This window comes from Nerophis lumbriciformis, linkage group LG09, assembly GCF_033978685.3.
Source record: "Nerophis lumbriciformis linkage group LG09, RoL_Nlum_v2.1, whole genome shotgun sequence".
NCBI lineage: Eukaryota > Metazoa > Chordata > Actinopteri > Syngnathiformes > Syngnathidae > Nerophis > Nerophis lumbriciformis.
The window spans coordinates 39070408-39086752 of record NC_084556.2 but is presented as its reverse complement, the minus strand read 5'-3'; the positions used below and the strand labels follow the sequence as shown (position 1 = coordinate 39086752).

Here is a 16345-nt window from a genome sequence, read left to right as displayed (position 1 = left end):
CACAGTGAGAGACAAGAACACACATCTTTCCCTTTTCTGTGCGTTCTTAATAGTAAAAAATGGCTAGTAAGAAGCGGCTAACAATGCAGGTATTTGGGATTCTACTATTCCACCTGTAAAACCCTCTTAAAAAACGTTCAAAAACCTCCAACTATACTCCATTTACATACTGTGACTTTCATATTAATTAACCAAGCTATAGCGACATTTAGGGTTGGGCGATACAGATGAATACAGTATCTATCAATCTGATGATAGAGCTTTTAATACTACTGTAATATTGTGATAATTCATGTTGATGACACATTCTAGCTGTGTCCCACAAATTTGACCGCGACAAGCAAACAAAGGTGTCCTTAACGCAATGTAACATTCTCGCTAGCGAACTAATTGCTAATGTCCCTCCACAGTGCAAAGCCTCTTCAAGTGTCAGTAATCCTCGTCTCCAAGGCAGCCAAAAAAAGACATCACTGAAAGATGCTAAACATGCTACATTACACAACATAGGAGGATACAAATAGCTATGCTATTGCTAACCGCTAAGGTATCTGCATAGCAATCAGCCATTCGCATGCTGCAAAGAGCTCCTGAATGTAAACAGTGGTGGCAAATCAATACAAATATAGTGATGATGACGTGATGCAAAAGTATAGTATCCATATATGGTTGATACAATAGTGATCAGATCGATATTTTTAATCACAAAATCTTTTGTCGTTTTTGTTACTTTATACAAACTCAGGAAATACGTCTTTGGACACAGGAGGGCTTTAAGGGCAAAAACCAAAGGATTTAAATCAGAGTAGAGTAGGAAATAATTCAAATATTTGATTGGTATTGTTACACCGGCATCCTGTGTTTTTGTCAGATTATAAGTATGATCCAAAATAAAATCATTCAATGATCTTGAAAATGTAAAGTATCAGCATTGGTATGACCAATACTTCTCCTGTAACTACCGGTACTTGGTATTGGATAGACAGACAAGTTTGTAGTATCGCCCAACACTAATGTAAAGTATCCAAACAAACACAGAATACATGCTTATTACATTTTAACAGAAGTGTAGATAGAACCAAAGTAACCACATATTAACTGTAAATTAGTTAGTAGTTTAGTAACAGTTTTTAAGAAAATAATACAACTAGAAATGACACAAAATGTTACTGCATAGGACAGCAGCCAAACAGTGAGGCTTTGTAACCCATTTTGAAATGGTTCTATTATCATTTACATACAAAATAATACAGTGCATCCGGAAAGTTATGACAGTACTTAATTTTTTCCACATTTTGTTAAGTTACGGACTTATTCCAAAATGGAATACATTCAATTGTGTCCTCAAAATGCTAAACACAAAACCCCATAATGACAATGTGATACGTTTTATTTTTATATTTGCAAATGTATTAAAAAAACAAAAATCATATGTACATAATTATTCACAGCCTTTGCTCAAGACGTTTTTGAGGCACCTTTGGCAGCAATTACAAAAAAATGCTTCCCATCCAATCTGATGGAGCTTGAGAGGAATGGGGGAAAACTGCCCAAAGATAGGTGTGCCAAGCTTGTGGCATCTTATTCAAAAAGACTTGAGGCTGTATTTGCTGCCAAAAGTGCATCAACAAAGTATTGAGCAAATGCTGTGAATACTTATGTGCATGGGATTTTTTTATTTTTCACATTGTCATTATCGGGTATTGTGTGTTGAAGTTTGAGAACAAAATATTTATTACATTTGGGAATAAGGCTGTAACATAAAATGTGAAAAAAGTGAAGCGCTGTGATTACTTTCCGGATGCACTGTATATTATGAGATATGTCGTTATTGTAGGAGGTTGCATAACCTACTCAGTGGCCTAGTGGTTAGAGGGTCCACCCTGAGATCGGTAGGTTGTGAGTTCAAACCCCGGCCGAGTCATACCAAAGACTATAAATATGGGACCCATTACCTCCCTGCTTGGCACTCAGCATCAAGGGTTGGAATTGGGGGTTAAATCACCAAAATGATTCCCGGGCGCGGCACCGCTGCTGCCCACTGCTCCCCTCACCTCCCAGGGGGTAATCAAGGGGATGGGTCAAATGCAGAGGACAAATTTCACCACACCTTGTGTGTGTGTGACAATCATTGGTACTTTAACTTAACTTAACTTGCATAATATCGCAATATAGTTTTAGGCCACATCGCTGTAATCATCACTGTTAGTGGAGGAAATAACACAGAGGAAGTACTTTTCTGAAGTAGTGACATAGCATCTTGCTCACAGCACCTCAGACCACTACCAAGAGGTAGACTAATACTAGCGACAAGAGCTGCTGCTGCGGCATCAGCTTAGTTAGGAAAGGTTAATGCTGGATTATAAATCATGCCTCACACCTGTGTAGTAGAAGGTTGTTGCAGTAAGCCAAGAAGTTGGTCAACTTTGAAACTTTACACGCTACCAACTAAAAATCAGAACCGAACCCATGCATACTGGCTCTCAACTACCTGACAACATCGCTAGGAAGACTCAGCAAGTTGCTTGTTTGCTCAGCATTTTTAATATAAGAATTATTTTGAATTAACAAAATAAACAGACTTGTGCTAAAAGATATAACCATCTTATCAGTCGGCATCCCGGTGAGAGTGGACATCATAAGTGACTGTTTTCTTATGTTCAGATTTTTTCGTGTTTCACTATAGCTGGATCTACTTAGAACCCAGATTGTAAGTTAGTAGTTGATGATGGAAGACTCTTTCACTCTGTGCCAAAGAAAAAAATTAAGGGAATATTTAAAATTAGCAAAATACTGTAAATATTACATTTTATCATGAATATGCGTGTCACTAAATTAAAATACTTAAGAGAAAGTTTATAAAACATTGTTGGTTTTTGGATGTGTTTTAGAGGGATTTATAGGCAGAATAGATCGAATCCCCATTACCTGCATTGTTAGCTGCCTCTGGCTAGCAGTTTTGCAGTATCTAGAATGCACAGAAAAGAGGAAGATATGTGTGTTCTTGTCTCATGTAAAGATTGTAGATAATGGGGCAAGATAAAGAAAAAAAGTTCTGTTTTCCCTCCACGAAGTCGAGTGCCCAAACAAAGAATCCCACGCATTGGTTACTCAGTCTCTGTACTTTTATATTGAGTACAACTGCAAAATATTCCACCATGAGGCCAAAGAAAGATGGAAGTACCAGCACTTTGATAAAAAAAGGTAAGAAACTATTGAATTCAAGAAAAAACTTGGCGTCCGCGTGGCTCTCTGAATCAGAGGATATCACATCCAAGTGCACTCAGGTTTGTGGTGTGAACAAAGCAGGCAGATCATGCTCTAAAATTAGACTTGGTAAAGTATACCCAGCAGGCCATCCCGAACAAGCAACAAGGCTCTATGCCATCAATGATGAACAAAGTAACAGATCGTTAGTATGTCCTGAGTTCTTTGAATTGATCAATGACCGTGGCCCTAGTTCCCACCACTCACTAAAGACATGTGCAGGTACTAAAGAAGCAATGGGCAGGAGAGCCACAGGATATGGAGTGGCAGCCATTGATGGTTCCGTCCACATCCCATTGCCTCGCCTCAGTGAATGTAGAAATATCGCAAACGATAGAGATGAAATCCCCACACCCAGTGCGGCTGTGCAACGCAGTCACCTAAAGTCAGTAGCTCACCTTATACCTGACCTGGACTCCAATGCACCCATACTAATGTTTATCCGACAGGATGTTATTAGAGTTCACAAAGTCCGTAAACAGAAAAGTGGCCCTAACAATGCACCTTATGCACAGAAATTGGATCTCGGGTGGTTCATAGTAGGAAACGTCTGTTTAGGTGATGTCCACAAAACCCTCGCTGTATAGACGCTGTTCACTATTATAAACTGAGAAGGCCCGTCCTACAATGTTTGAGCCATGCCCCAATGTATTCAACATAATAGAGAGACATTGTGAGATACAAGTTCCCTTCTGCTTCAGCATTCAACTTGTGGATAGCGCTTGTGAACATGATAATTTAGGATGCAATATGTTCAAACAAACCAGACATGACAATTACATTGCACCCTCCATTCAGGATGCCAAAACCAATGCATTCTTGAAAATAAAGGACACAGACAACAGCTGGACAGCTCCATTACGATTCAAGTCGCCACGTCAAAAACTCCCTCACAACAGACCGTATGCCCTAAACCGCTTAATGTCTTTCGTTTGTAGCTTTAAAAGAAAATAAGAAATGAAGAAACATTTCATCACGTTGATTGACAAAATATTTGAAAACAAACATGCAGAGCTTCCCCCTCCACTGAAAGACGAAGAGGAATGTTGGTATTTGCCACTATTCGGTGTATACCACCCCTGCAATCCCAAACAGATTAGGGTCGTCTTTGACAGCAGCACGAAGTACGAGAATGTGTCACCAAATGATGTGTTGCTGACATGATCAGACCGTAACAACTCACTGTCAGGCGCCCTAATACGCTTCAGAAAGGAAGCTGTTGCCTTCACAGCCGACATTGAACAGATGTTTTACTGTTACAATGTTCGAGAGCAAGACGTTTTTTGTGGTTTCGTGACAATGACATTTCCAAAGGATATTGTAGAGTATAGGATGAGAGTCCACGTCTTTGGTAATAGCCCATCACCAGCAGTGGCCATATATGGCTTACATCAGTCTGTTCTACGCAACCAGCCAGATTGCGATCCAGATGTCAAGCAGCTGGTCACACACGACTTCTACGTAGACGACAGACGTAAATCCCCCCCACTGTTGAAATGGCTGTGTCCCTACTACAAAGAACCAGTGACACACTTGCAAACTCAAATCTAAGACAAAATATCTAAGATAAAATAGCAGCGAACAGAAAAGAGGTACTCGAAGCATTTCCTTCACAAGATCATGCCAGAGATCTAAAAGACTTGGACTTTGAAGCTGATTCAGTCCCCATGCAACATAACCTGGGTCTCCTCTGGGACCTAAAGAAAGACTGCTTCACCTTTAGAGTGTCAGACGAGACAAAACCCTTTACACATTGTGTAACCTGAAAAAGACTTCGTACCCCTCTGAGTACATAAAAACATGGAAGTGTAGTGCAAGTGCTCCTAAAGCAGGAATACAAATTCTGCATTCTTACAAAATAGGACTTATGGCAAGAAACTGACGCACTGTAGGTTTTTTTTTCTCTTTAAAAATGTGTTTATAACCTTTTTGTGTTGAGCTGTTTCAAAAAGCAAATTGTTTATAAACATCTCATAAAGCAAATTAATTGTCCAGTCATGGCATTAAAAACTTAATGATCTATCTAAGGTACACTTATTAATGAATAAAAAGTATGTTTCTGCGATTAATTTTTAGGTAACTATGAACAAAATGCAATTAACTGCGATTAAATATTTTAATTGTTTGACAGCCCTAGTTATTAGTTATTAATAATAACCTTATTTTTTCTTATATTATCAGAATCAGCTGTAATTGTCCAGTATGTTTAACACGCAAGGAATTTGATTTGGTAGGCTATGATCTCTATGTTGAATGTAATTTCTATTGTTGTTGCTTATTGTAAAAGGTAACACTATATTCTGCCCTCCCTGAATGTTGCAATTTAGTTTGCCAAATATGTGAACAGTCTTTTGAATTAGAGTGAAACAAATAACTTGAAGTTTTTTGTTGCCCTTCTCCACAATAAAGTCACTGTAAAAAAGTACATTATATATACACATGAAGTGAACATACATGTAGGAATACCATTAAATTAATAATATAATTTTGAATAAACTGAAAAAAGCAATACAATTATGTAGGAAAAGGTTGAGCTCAAATGCCGCTAGCTTAATGCTAACGTAAAATGGACCAGCTCATAGACAAGCTAACTCAAATTAGTATGGCCAATTGCAGTGCACATACAGTATAGACAATTATTCAGACTAAAATTCATAACTATGGACAATTTGCCATCTCCAATGAAGCTAACACGCATATTTTTGGAAAGTAGGAGTCTCACTTACAAATTAGGGAACGGTCTGAAATGTTCATCATAGATGTATTTCCACTGTTAGAGACATAATCTAAAAAAAAAAATCCGGAAATCACATTGTATGATTTTCTTGTATGTTACTGGGGTTCATAAGTATTTGCACACATGAGAACATCAGTGTTAATATTTAGTGCACAATGCAATTACAGAGGTCAAAAGTTTCCTATAGTTCTTCAGCAGGTTTGCACACACGGCAACAGGGATTTTGGCCCACTCCTCCACACGAATCTTCTCTAGATCTGTCAGGTTTCGGGGTTGTCGCCAAGCAACACAAAGTTTCAGCTCCCTCCAAAGATTTTCTATTGGATTTAGATCTGGAGAATGGCTAGGCCACTCCAGGACCTTGATATGCTTGGTATGGAGCCACTCCTTGGTTATCCTGGCTGTGTGCTTCATGTTGGAAGACATAGCCACGACCCATCTTCAATGCTCTGACTGAGGGAAGGAGGTTTTTGGCCAAAATTTCTCAATACATGCCCCGTTCATCCTCTCCTTAATAGAGTGCAGTCGTCCCCTTTGCTGAAAAGCACACCCAAGCATTATGTTTCCACCCCCATGCTTTACTGTAGGGATGGTGTTCTTGGGATGATACTCATCCTTCTTTTTCCTCCAAACCCGACGAGTGGAGTTTATACCAAAAAGTTATATTTTGGTCTCATCTGACCACATGACTTTCCCCCATGACTCCTCTGGATCATCCAGATGGCCATTGGCAAACTTCAGACGGGCCTGGACGTGGGCTGACTTAAGCAGGGGAACCTTCTGTGCGATGCATGATTTTAAAGCACTATGCCGTAGTGTTCTACTGATAGTAGCCTTGGAAACAGTAGTGCCAGCTCTCTTCAGATCATTCACCAGCTCCTGCCGTGTAGTTCTGGGCTGATTCTTCACTTTTCTTATCATGAGTGATGCCCCACGAAGAGAGATCTTCCGTGGAGCTCCATTCCGAGGTAGATTAGCAATCATGTTTAGCCTCTTCCATGTTCTAACAATTGCTGCAACAGCTGATCTATTCTCACCAAACTGCTTCCCAATTGTCCTATAGCATTTTCCAGAGTTGAGGAGCTCTACAATTTTGTCTCTTGCCTCTTTTGACAGCTCTTTGGTCTTGCCCATGGTAGCAGTAGGATCTTGACTGACTGTGGGCTGCACAGCTGACTTTAATGAGCTCAAAGGGGTGGTGGGTGGGTGATTAGTTGTGGGGTAAAGGTGGACTCTTTTTTTTTTAAGTAGACTGACGGCTCTTTGAGAGTCATAATTCTTGCTGATTCTCATGTGTGCAAATACTTATGAACCCCAGTAACATACAAATAAATCATTAAGAAATCATACGATTTGTCCTTTTAGATTATGTCTCTAACAGTGGAAATACATCTATGATGAACATTTCAGACCTCTCCTTAATTTATAAGTGGGAGAACTTGCAAAATTGCAGGGTGTGCAAATACTTGTGGACCTCACTGTGTATATACTGTATATATATATATATATATATATATATATATATATATATATATATATATATACATATACATATATATATACATATACATATACATATATATATACATATACATATATATATACAGGTAAAAGCCAGTAAATTAGAATATTTTGAAAAACTTGATTTATTTCAGTAATTGCATTCAAAAGGTGTAACTTGTACATTATATTTATTCATTGCACACAGACTGATGCATTCAAATGTTTATTTCATTTAATTTTGATGATTTGAAGTGGCAACAAATGAAAATCCAAAATTCCGCGTGTCACAAAATTAGAATATTACTTAAGGCTAATACAAAAAAGGGATTTTTAGAAATGTTGGCCAACTGAAAAGTATGAAAATGAAAAATATGAGCATGTACAATACTCAATACTTGGTTGGAGCTCCTTTTGCCTCATTTACTGCGTTAATGCGGCGTGGCATGGAGTCGATGAGTTTCTGGCACTGCTCAGGTGTTATGAGAGCCCAGGTTGCTCTGATAGTGGCCTTCAACTCTTCTGCGTTTTTGGGTCTGGCATTCTGCATCTTCCTTTTCACAATACCCCACAGATTTTCTATGGGGCTAAGGTCAGGGGAGTTGGCGGGCCAATTTAGAACAGAAATACCATGGTCCGTAAACCAGGCACGGGTAGATTTTGCGCTGTGTGCAGGCGCCAAGTCCTGTTGGAACTTGAAATCTCCATCTCCATAGAGCAGGTCAGCAGCAGGAAGCATGAAGTGCTCTAAAACTTGCTGGTAGACGGCTGCGTTGACCCTGGATCTCAGGAAACAGAGTGGACCGACACCAGCAGATGACATGGCACCCCAAACCATCACTGATGGTGGAAACTTTACACTAGACTTCAGGCAACGTGGATCCTGTGCCTCTCCTGTCTTCCTCCAGACTCTGGGACCTCGATTTCCAAAGGAAATGCAAACCAAACCATGCCATGCCATGTCATCTGCTGGTGTCGGTCCACTCTGTTTCCTGAGATCCAGGGTCAACGCAGCCGTCTACCAGCAAGTTTTAGAGCACTTCATGCTTCCTGCTGCTGACCTGCTCTATGGAGATGGAGATTTCAAGTTCCAACAGGACTTGGCGCCTGCACACAGCGCAAAATCTACCCGTGCCTGGTTTACGGACCATGGTATTTCTGTTCTAAATTGGCCCGCCAACTCCCCTGACCTTAGCCCCATAGAAAATCTGTGGGGTATTGTGAAAAGGAAGATGCAGAATGCCAGACCCAAAAACGCAGAAGAGTTGAAGGCCACTATCAGAGCAACCTGGGCTCTCATAACACCTGAGCAGTGCCAGAAACTCATCGACTCCATGCCACGCCGCATTAACGCAGTAATTGAGGCAAAAGGAGCTCCAACCAAGTATTGAGTATTGTACATGCTCATATTTTTCATTTTCATACTTTTCAGTTGGCCAACATTTCTAAAAATCCCTTTTTTGTATGAGCCTTAAGTAATATTCTAATTTTGTGACACACGGAATTTTGGATTTTCATTTGTTGCCACTTCAAATCATCAAAATTAAATGAAATAAACATTTGAATGCATCAGTCTGTGTGCAATGAATAAATATAATGTACAAGTTACACCTTTTGAATGCAATTACTGAAATAAATCAAGTTTTTCAAAATATTCTAATTTACTGGCTTTTACCTGTATATATATATATATATATATATATTAGGGAGGTGTACCGAACGAGTTTCCACACGAACATATTAAGCAGCATAACGCACGTTGTGTAAACAATGCACACCGAGACACAACACACGGCATGCTAGCAGCTAACGGGCTACGATAGACTGATCATACGTCCTCTTTTCACCAGACATGTCCTCTTTTGCAGAGCTGTCAGGGCGGAGTTTCTTAAATGCCTCAAATGTCCGGCATTTTGAGTTAGGGTTGCGTGTATTTTCAATGTACTGTAGCGCCCAGAAGAAGTGCACACCAAGTCTGACGCTCTTTTTAAACTTTTATTGAGTAACCTATACTAACACAGCTCAACTTATCTTGTTCCTTCCACACGCACGTCTATCCTCCCTCCTCATTTCCGCAACAACAACGCTTCCTCCTTCTTCGCCAATCACCTTACAGGTGTGCTATGTTCACAACAATAGGAATTCTGAATATCACTCACTCAAGAACACAACATCAACTTCAGCAGGTCATTACAGTACATTCAGGGTTAAGAAGGGGTTAAAAATAATAATAATAATAATAACTGGGATTTATATAGCGCTTTTCTAAGTACCCAAAGTCGCTTTACATGTAGAACCCATCATTCATTCACACCTGGTGGTGGTAAGCTACTTTCATAGCCACAGCTGCCCTGGGGTAGACTGACGGAAGCGTGGCTGCAATTTGCGCCAACAGCCCCTCCGACCACCACCTATCATTCATCATTCAATTCACCGGTGTGAGTGGCACCGGGGGCAAAGGGTGAAGTGTCCCGCCCAAGGACACAACGGCAGCGGTTTTTTTTTTTTGGATGGTAAGAGGCGGGGAGCGAACCTGCAACCCTCAGGTTTCTGGCACGGTTTCTCTACCCACTACGCCATGCCGCCCCCAAAACAAAACAACAAAACAAATTGTGCACGCAGCAGCATTCGTGAGGGAGGGGCAGAGACAGAGAGAGCGAGAGAGTTATGATAAACGCACATGCGTCGCCAGGCTCTGCTTTTTATCCATAGATTTATCAGATTTACTTTTTTATTATCTATAGCAGGGGTGTCAAAAGTGTGCCCCAAAGGCCATTTGCGGCCCACAGCTCATGTTTTAAAGGCCCACGGCACATTCTAAAAATACTATTAAAATAAACAAAAACATAACAAAAGTGAAATAAAAAAGCTTAAAGGTTAAATGTAATTTAGAAAAAGTTGCAATGTTGACTAATAAAACAAAGCTGTTTTTTTCTTTCAAACTGTCATTGCTCAAAACATAATATTGAATCAAAATCAATGTTATTATGAATTATTGACCTATCCAAGGTTCCGATTACTTCGCATCAAATATTCCACTAAGAAAAATATTTTTGGTGGCAGATTTTGCAAATTTGGTAAATAAATAACCCAAAAATGTATATTTTGTTGTTTTCTTACTGAAAATGAACCGAACCGTGACTTCTAAACCGAGGTACGAACCGAACCGGAATTTTTGTGTACCGTTACACCCCTAATATATATATATATATATATATATATATATATACATACATACATACACACACACACACACACGCACACACATACACATATAAACACACACACATATATATATATATATATATCCATCCATCCATCTTCTTCCGCTTATCCGAGGTCGGGTCGCGGGGGCAGCAGCTTAAGCAGGGAAGCCCAGACTTCCCTCTCCCCAGCCACTTCGTCCAGCTCCTCCCGGGGGATCCCGAGGCGTTTCCAGGCCAGCCGGGAGAGATAGTCTTCCCAGCGTGTCCTGGGTCTTCCCCGTGGCCTCCTACTGGTCGGATGTGCCCGAAACACCTTCCTAGGGAGGCGTTCGGGTGGCATCCTGACCAGATGCCCGAACCACCTCATCTGGCTCCTCTCGATGTGGAGGAGCAGCGGCTTTACTTTGAGCTCCTCCCGAATGACAGAGCTTCTCACCCTATCTCTAAGGGAGAGCCCCGCCACTCGGCGGAGGAAACTCATTTCGGCCGCTTGTACCCGTGATCTTGTCCTTTCGGTCATGACCCAAAGCTCATGACCATAGGTGAGGATGGGAACGTAGATCGACCGGTAAATCGAGAGCTTTGCCTTCCGGCTCAGCTCCTTCTTATATATATATATATATATATATATATATATATATATATATATACATACACATATATATATATATATATATATATATATATATATATACATATACATATATATACATACATATATATATACATATATATACATACATATATATATATATATACATATACATATATATATATATACATATATATATATATATATATATATACATACATATACATATACATAAATATATATACTGTACGGTATATATTTCTCGCGCACTAATTGACTGAAAGAGCGCGCACTTGCCGATGGGAAAATACATTTTTGGACAATACGATTTGCCTGAGCGGCTAGGAGACACAGAGAGTAACAAGCAGTAGAAAATGGATTAGAAAGCACAGATTTTGGAAAAAAAATTCAATTAATAAAAACAATTTTTTTTTAACTCGGGACTTCCCAAGGGCCGGATTTTGGACGCTGGCGGGCCGTATCCGGCCGTAGTATAGGGACCTCTGCTCCTCACAGACGTCCAAACGGAGGTCCCAAGACACACACTGTGTACATTTTCCTTTCTCTTTCTCCTTTCTCTTCAACTTTCTCTCCTTACTTTTGCCGAGTGCCAACTCTGTTTAGGGGCGCGACAGATAGGCGATTTACAGTAGATGTACCTTTTTTTCCCCAAAATAAAGCATAGAGGAACGTTAATGATATTTGAGATGTTTTTCAAACTTTTGACTAATAGTTTGTAAATAATAGACGTTATACCGTGTATCCATTCATACAACACATAACTTAAATTTGGTTTCATGTAAAAAAAAAAAAATAATAATAATAATATATATATATATTTTGAAGGTGTTGCGGAATTTATCTTGCAGTCGCCGTGCGCCACGATCAGTTACATGTAGAGGAAACCCTGCTATCCTTACCAAGAAGGCCTAGCGCTTTAGACAGGAACAGGAAGTAGGTCTGCGCTACGCACGAGGACTTCAATTGTGCCGTTTGAGCAATATATGGTTAATATGTTGTTTCACATTGTTGTTCCTGCTTTGTCAACACAAGAAATGTACATACGTTTTGATTAGACAGTTGACGTGTGCGTTTCTTTGACAAAAATTTAGCTGACTGGCCAAAATGTGCTGCAAAGCTGTGGTTATAAACAGTACGTAGCATGCGGGGATTGGTTAAATTTGTATGAATTGGACTGCGAAGGGACTCAATATCGAGCATATGGAGTTCATTGTATTTTTTAACAGAAGAACATTTATTTTTCTGACTATGCCGAGAAACAATGTCTTCTACTGTTCAAAGTTGGAATTAGAAACCACTCCTATAGCCCAATTTAAATAAAATTGGAAACCCTGCTGGAATAAAAATGGTTGCCAAAATGTGAGGGTATACTAAATTTTGTGAGATTCTGCAAATCCGTTATGACAAAGCCTAACCCCTAGCATCATCATTCTACTAGAACAGACTGTGTCGCACCTACAGTGAAGCTGTGCCAAGAACAAAATATAATCATGCCAGCAATGGAATATGACAAAAATATTCCCAGTGTACTCGAGGCCTCACCTGATGATGTACGACGAAGGCAAGGCTGTCAGCAAAGCCATGGGCAAACCAAAGCCGAAGTAATAGGGCCAGTTCCTCTCAATATTGGACAGCCGTTGGTGCATCTCAATGCCTAGAACATAAATGCCCACGCGGTTCAGTTTCATTTCAACATTCATATTATTTAAATGTGTGTGGAAAGTATGAGGATATCTCACCATGGTTGAACCAGCGATACTCAAAGCAGTACAGGGAGTAGAGTAGAGACATGTGTAATAGGCTGACCATCTGTCCAATGGCGTCGATGGGAAATAGGCTGACAATCATACCCTAGAGGACACAGACGGGCACAATCAGATTACAATGAACAGTGGTGGAAATAATGATTTCATTTAATTACATTTACATCTCTGGTAAGTCTACACTAGGGATGCACAATAATGTTTTTTTAAAGCCGATAGAGATACAGATAACTTCCTGCTTTTTAAGACCGATACAGATAACTTATTTATATTTATTATTTTTAAGATGTAGATTGTCAGTGTAGTTTGTGCAGACCTGGAAGTAAGAAAGAGTCAAAAATAGGTGGATTTGACAAACTGTATCTGTAGATTTGTCCGAACAAAATATGACATCACTACAATGGTAGAGCTAACATCACATCCATAAATCAATGCATCTTATGTCCAGATTAGGGATGGGCATCGTTTTAACTGATACTAGTACCAATTCCGAAGTTTAAAAATTGTTGCCTAAACGGTGTCCAAACCGGTACTCAAAAATGTTTAAACTTAAAAAAAAGTGTTAAAAAAAACAATGCCTTGTTATATTTAGGCACATTTGTGACATTCAAGTTGAACAGACTAGTAATTTAAATACTTCAGGGATATACATTTAATAATATCTAACTAATACATTTTTATATAAGAAATAAAATATTCCACAAATTATCTTAATTATTGGGCCCTGCGATGAGGTGGCGACTTGTCCCGGGTGTACCCCGCCTTCCGCCCGATTGTAGCTGAGATAGGCTCCAGCGCCCCCCGCGACCCCAAAGGGAATAAGCGGTAGAAAGTGGATGGATGGATCTTAATTATTGCAGAAATACAGAACAAACAAGAACTGTCAAACAAACCTGACTTAACTCAAGTAGTAAAGCTTTGATGCTTAAAATTCTGGGTGTTCCTGAATGCAACCTTGTTACCGTCATGAAAAGTGGTGTGTTGTTGCTGTGGCTACTGTCTTGGCGAGTGCTGTCACGCTAACGTGTAATGAGCGCTGCTGTTGGCATGTTATTTTAGGAAATAAAGTTTAAAAAGAGCGTCTGTCAGGACGCTACATTACTTACAAGATTGTTACCTGCACGATTTTACCGCTGAGCACTTGTTGCAGATGGTCTGCATTCACTTAGCACCGGAATAAGGCACCCATAGTTTCTTTTTTCGGTGTGGATACTAGTGTGTGGCCAGTGAGGGTTAATGTGTCAAAGCCAGGTTTGTTTTTATTTCCTCGAGTGTTTGCCGGGCTTTTGGTTCAATGGGCATGCGAGCTGTCCTATTATGATGAGTAGTGAGGTCATGTGACCTTACAATTTGTAATCATCATACATGGCAGGAGCGCTTCATTTGTTCACCCTAACCCACCTAACGCACAGTAGGGTAGGGGCAATGTTCCCTCGAAGGAGCCCGCCTGTGCAATACTTATGCGTCCCAATTCTAAACTGTGCACAAAATAAAATTCTACCAATTACCTAAATAAAGTAAACACATAATTCATTCTGTACAATTTTGCAATGCAACCATGTGAATGACAGGTGAGACACAGCAGCCACAACAGCTAAAACAATGTAAAACAATGTTGGTTAACGCTGTTCAATTTTTGTAATGTCTGTAAAGACGCTTCAGGGACAGGAGGTCCATCGATCAATTTATTGAACATAGCGGTTTATTGTCGGCCTAAACTACACCAAAAACATTAGTAAAAAACTAGTATCTATCAAAAAGGCTCATTTTCTGCCGTACAAACCACACCCAAAATCTATCATATCAACAGCAGCCACTCTCTCTTTCTTACTTGGCCAACAGACACGCTCAGACTTAGCCACTGATGCGTTTACAGCCACACAAAAAGTCTGACAGCTCCAACACCACACAAACTGTAAATGCAAGGTCGTTACACTATGATACGGCCACACGCAGCCAATCAATGACATTAGCAATGAGTTATGCGTGCGTGTCACTGTTTTGCTAGAAATTTGACTGGTTATGTCAGGTTTGGGACAGGTGTGCTGCTAGTGTGACCACATTTGTGCACATTTGATGTGTGTTTGATAAGACACATAAAAACTTAGGGGAAACATTGGTTGTGTGTAAACTTGCCTCAATGGAGCGTTATTTTTTTGTTTTTATCGGTGTCGTAGCTTTTTTTAATGTTATCTGATTATTGGTGTGACAACATAATTCCCAATATCAAACTGATATTATAAGACCACGCGTTAACACCCTTAACGACATCACCACTCCATACTTTTTTATAGTAGGTTTTTTTACAACTGAGAGAGACGGAAGAGTATTGAGATGAACAGAAAAACAGGTTCTGAATGACGAGTAATCAAAGACAACCACATATTCAAGGTACTGACCTGAATGAGGAAGAGTGCCTGAAGGAGGAGATTGAAGAGCATGTCTGCAATGATCTTGCTTACACTGGGGAACGGCTGCGCTTTACAGCCAGATACTTCGAATGCGAGGTCAGCTATATCCTGCAAAAAGGTCAGAATGATTAAGATTATTCTGACTGCCGTGTGGTTTGTGAAACTCTGAGCAGGCAGTTTTCAACCATTACTGGAGCTTTCATTCTACACTTTTGCATACCCTACAATTCACACCAATTCAACTAATTCCTGCCAATTTATCCCTCACAACTTTCCCAGACATTTTGGCTAATTGTCGTTATTTCAGCCAATCAAATTTATCCCTGAGCAGCACTCAAACGCAATGCAACTGTCTAACTAACCAATCAAAATGGAGCCGACGCAAATTTCTCTAAAATAGGATCAGAAAACCAAAATGGCTGATGGCCTGTGTGTCTTACTGCATATGCTCGTTGATGATTTCCGTGCTTTCTGTCATGATAAACATTTCTTTGCAGGATATGGTACATTTTCGATTTTGCTCAGACTATCAAAAAAGTTTTAGTTGGCGGAATATTAATCATAATAGTAAGGAATAATATTAAAAACAAACCATGTAATATCGCAAGGGGGTTAGATATCAAATGTGCTTTGTTATACCTATGACACAAGTCTAGGTTGTGGATGTTTGGTTCAGATGGATTAGCTTGTATTGATTGACCTAAATTGTATTGGTTTCAGTATCTTTAATGTAAAAAATGTATCGACCTCGCCCCCGCATCCTTACATTTTTTTCTATGCGGCCCTCGATGGCCAAAAGTTTGGACAACTCTGTCCTACGGGGACTGATTATTTATGCCCCTAATTTGAAA

General features: G+C 39.7%; 1 protein-coding gene across 1 annotated transcript in view; it reads right to left on the bottom strand.

Annotated features, from left to right (window-relative positions):
• Positions 1-16345, bottom strand: part of ei24 (EI24 autophagy associated transmembrane protein) — a 28328-nt gene that overhangs the window by 2127 nt on the left and 9856 nt on the right. The window contains exons 7-9 of the mRNA XM_061961817.2: positions 15483-15602; positions 13060-13171; positions 12863-12974 (exon numbers count right to left, since the gene is read on the bottom strand). Coding sequence (XP_061817801.1) covers positions 12863-12974; positions 13060-13171; positions 15483-15602 — 344 coding nt within the window. The remainder of the gene's footprint in view (positions 1-12862; positions 12975-13059; positions 13172-15482; positions 15603-16345) is intronic.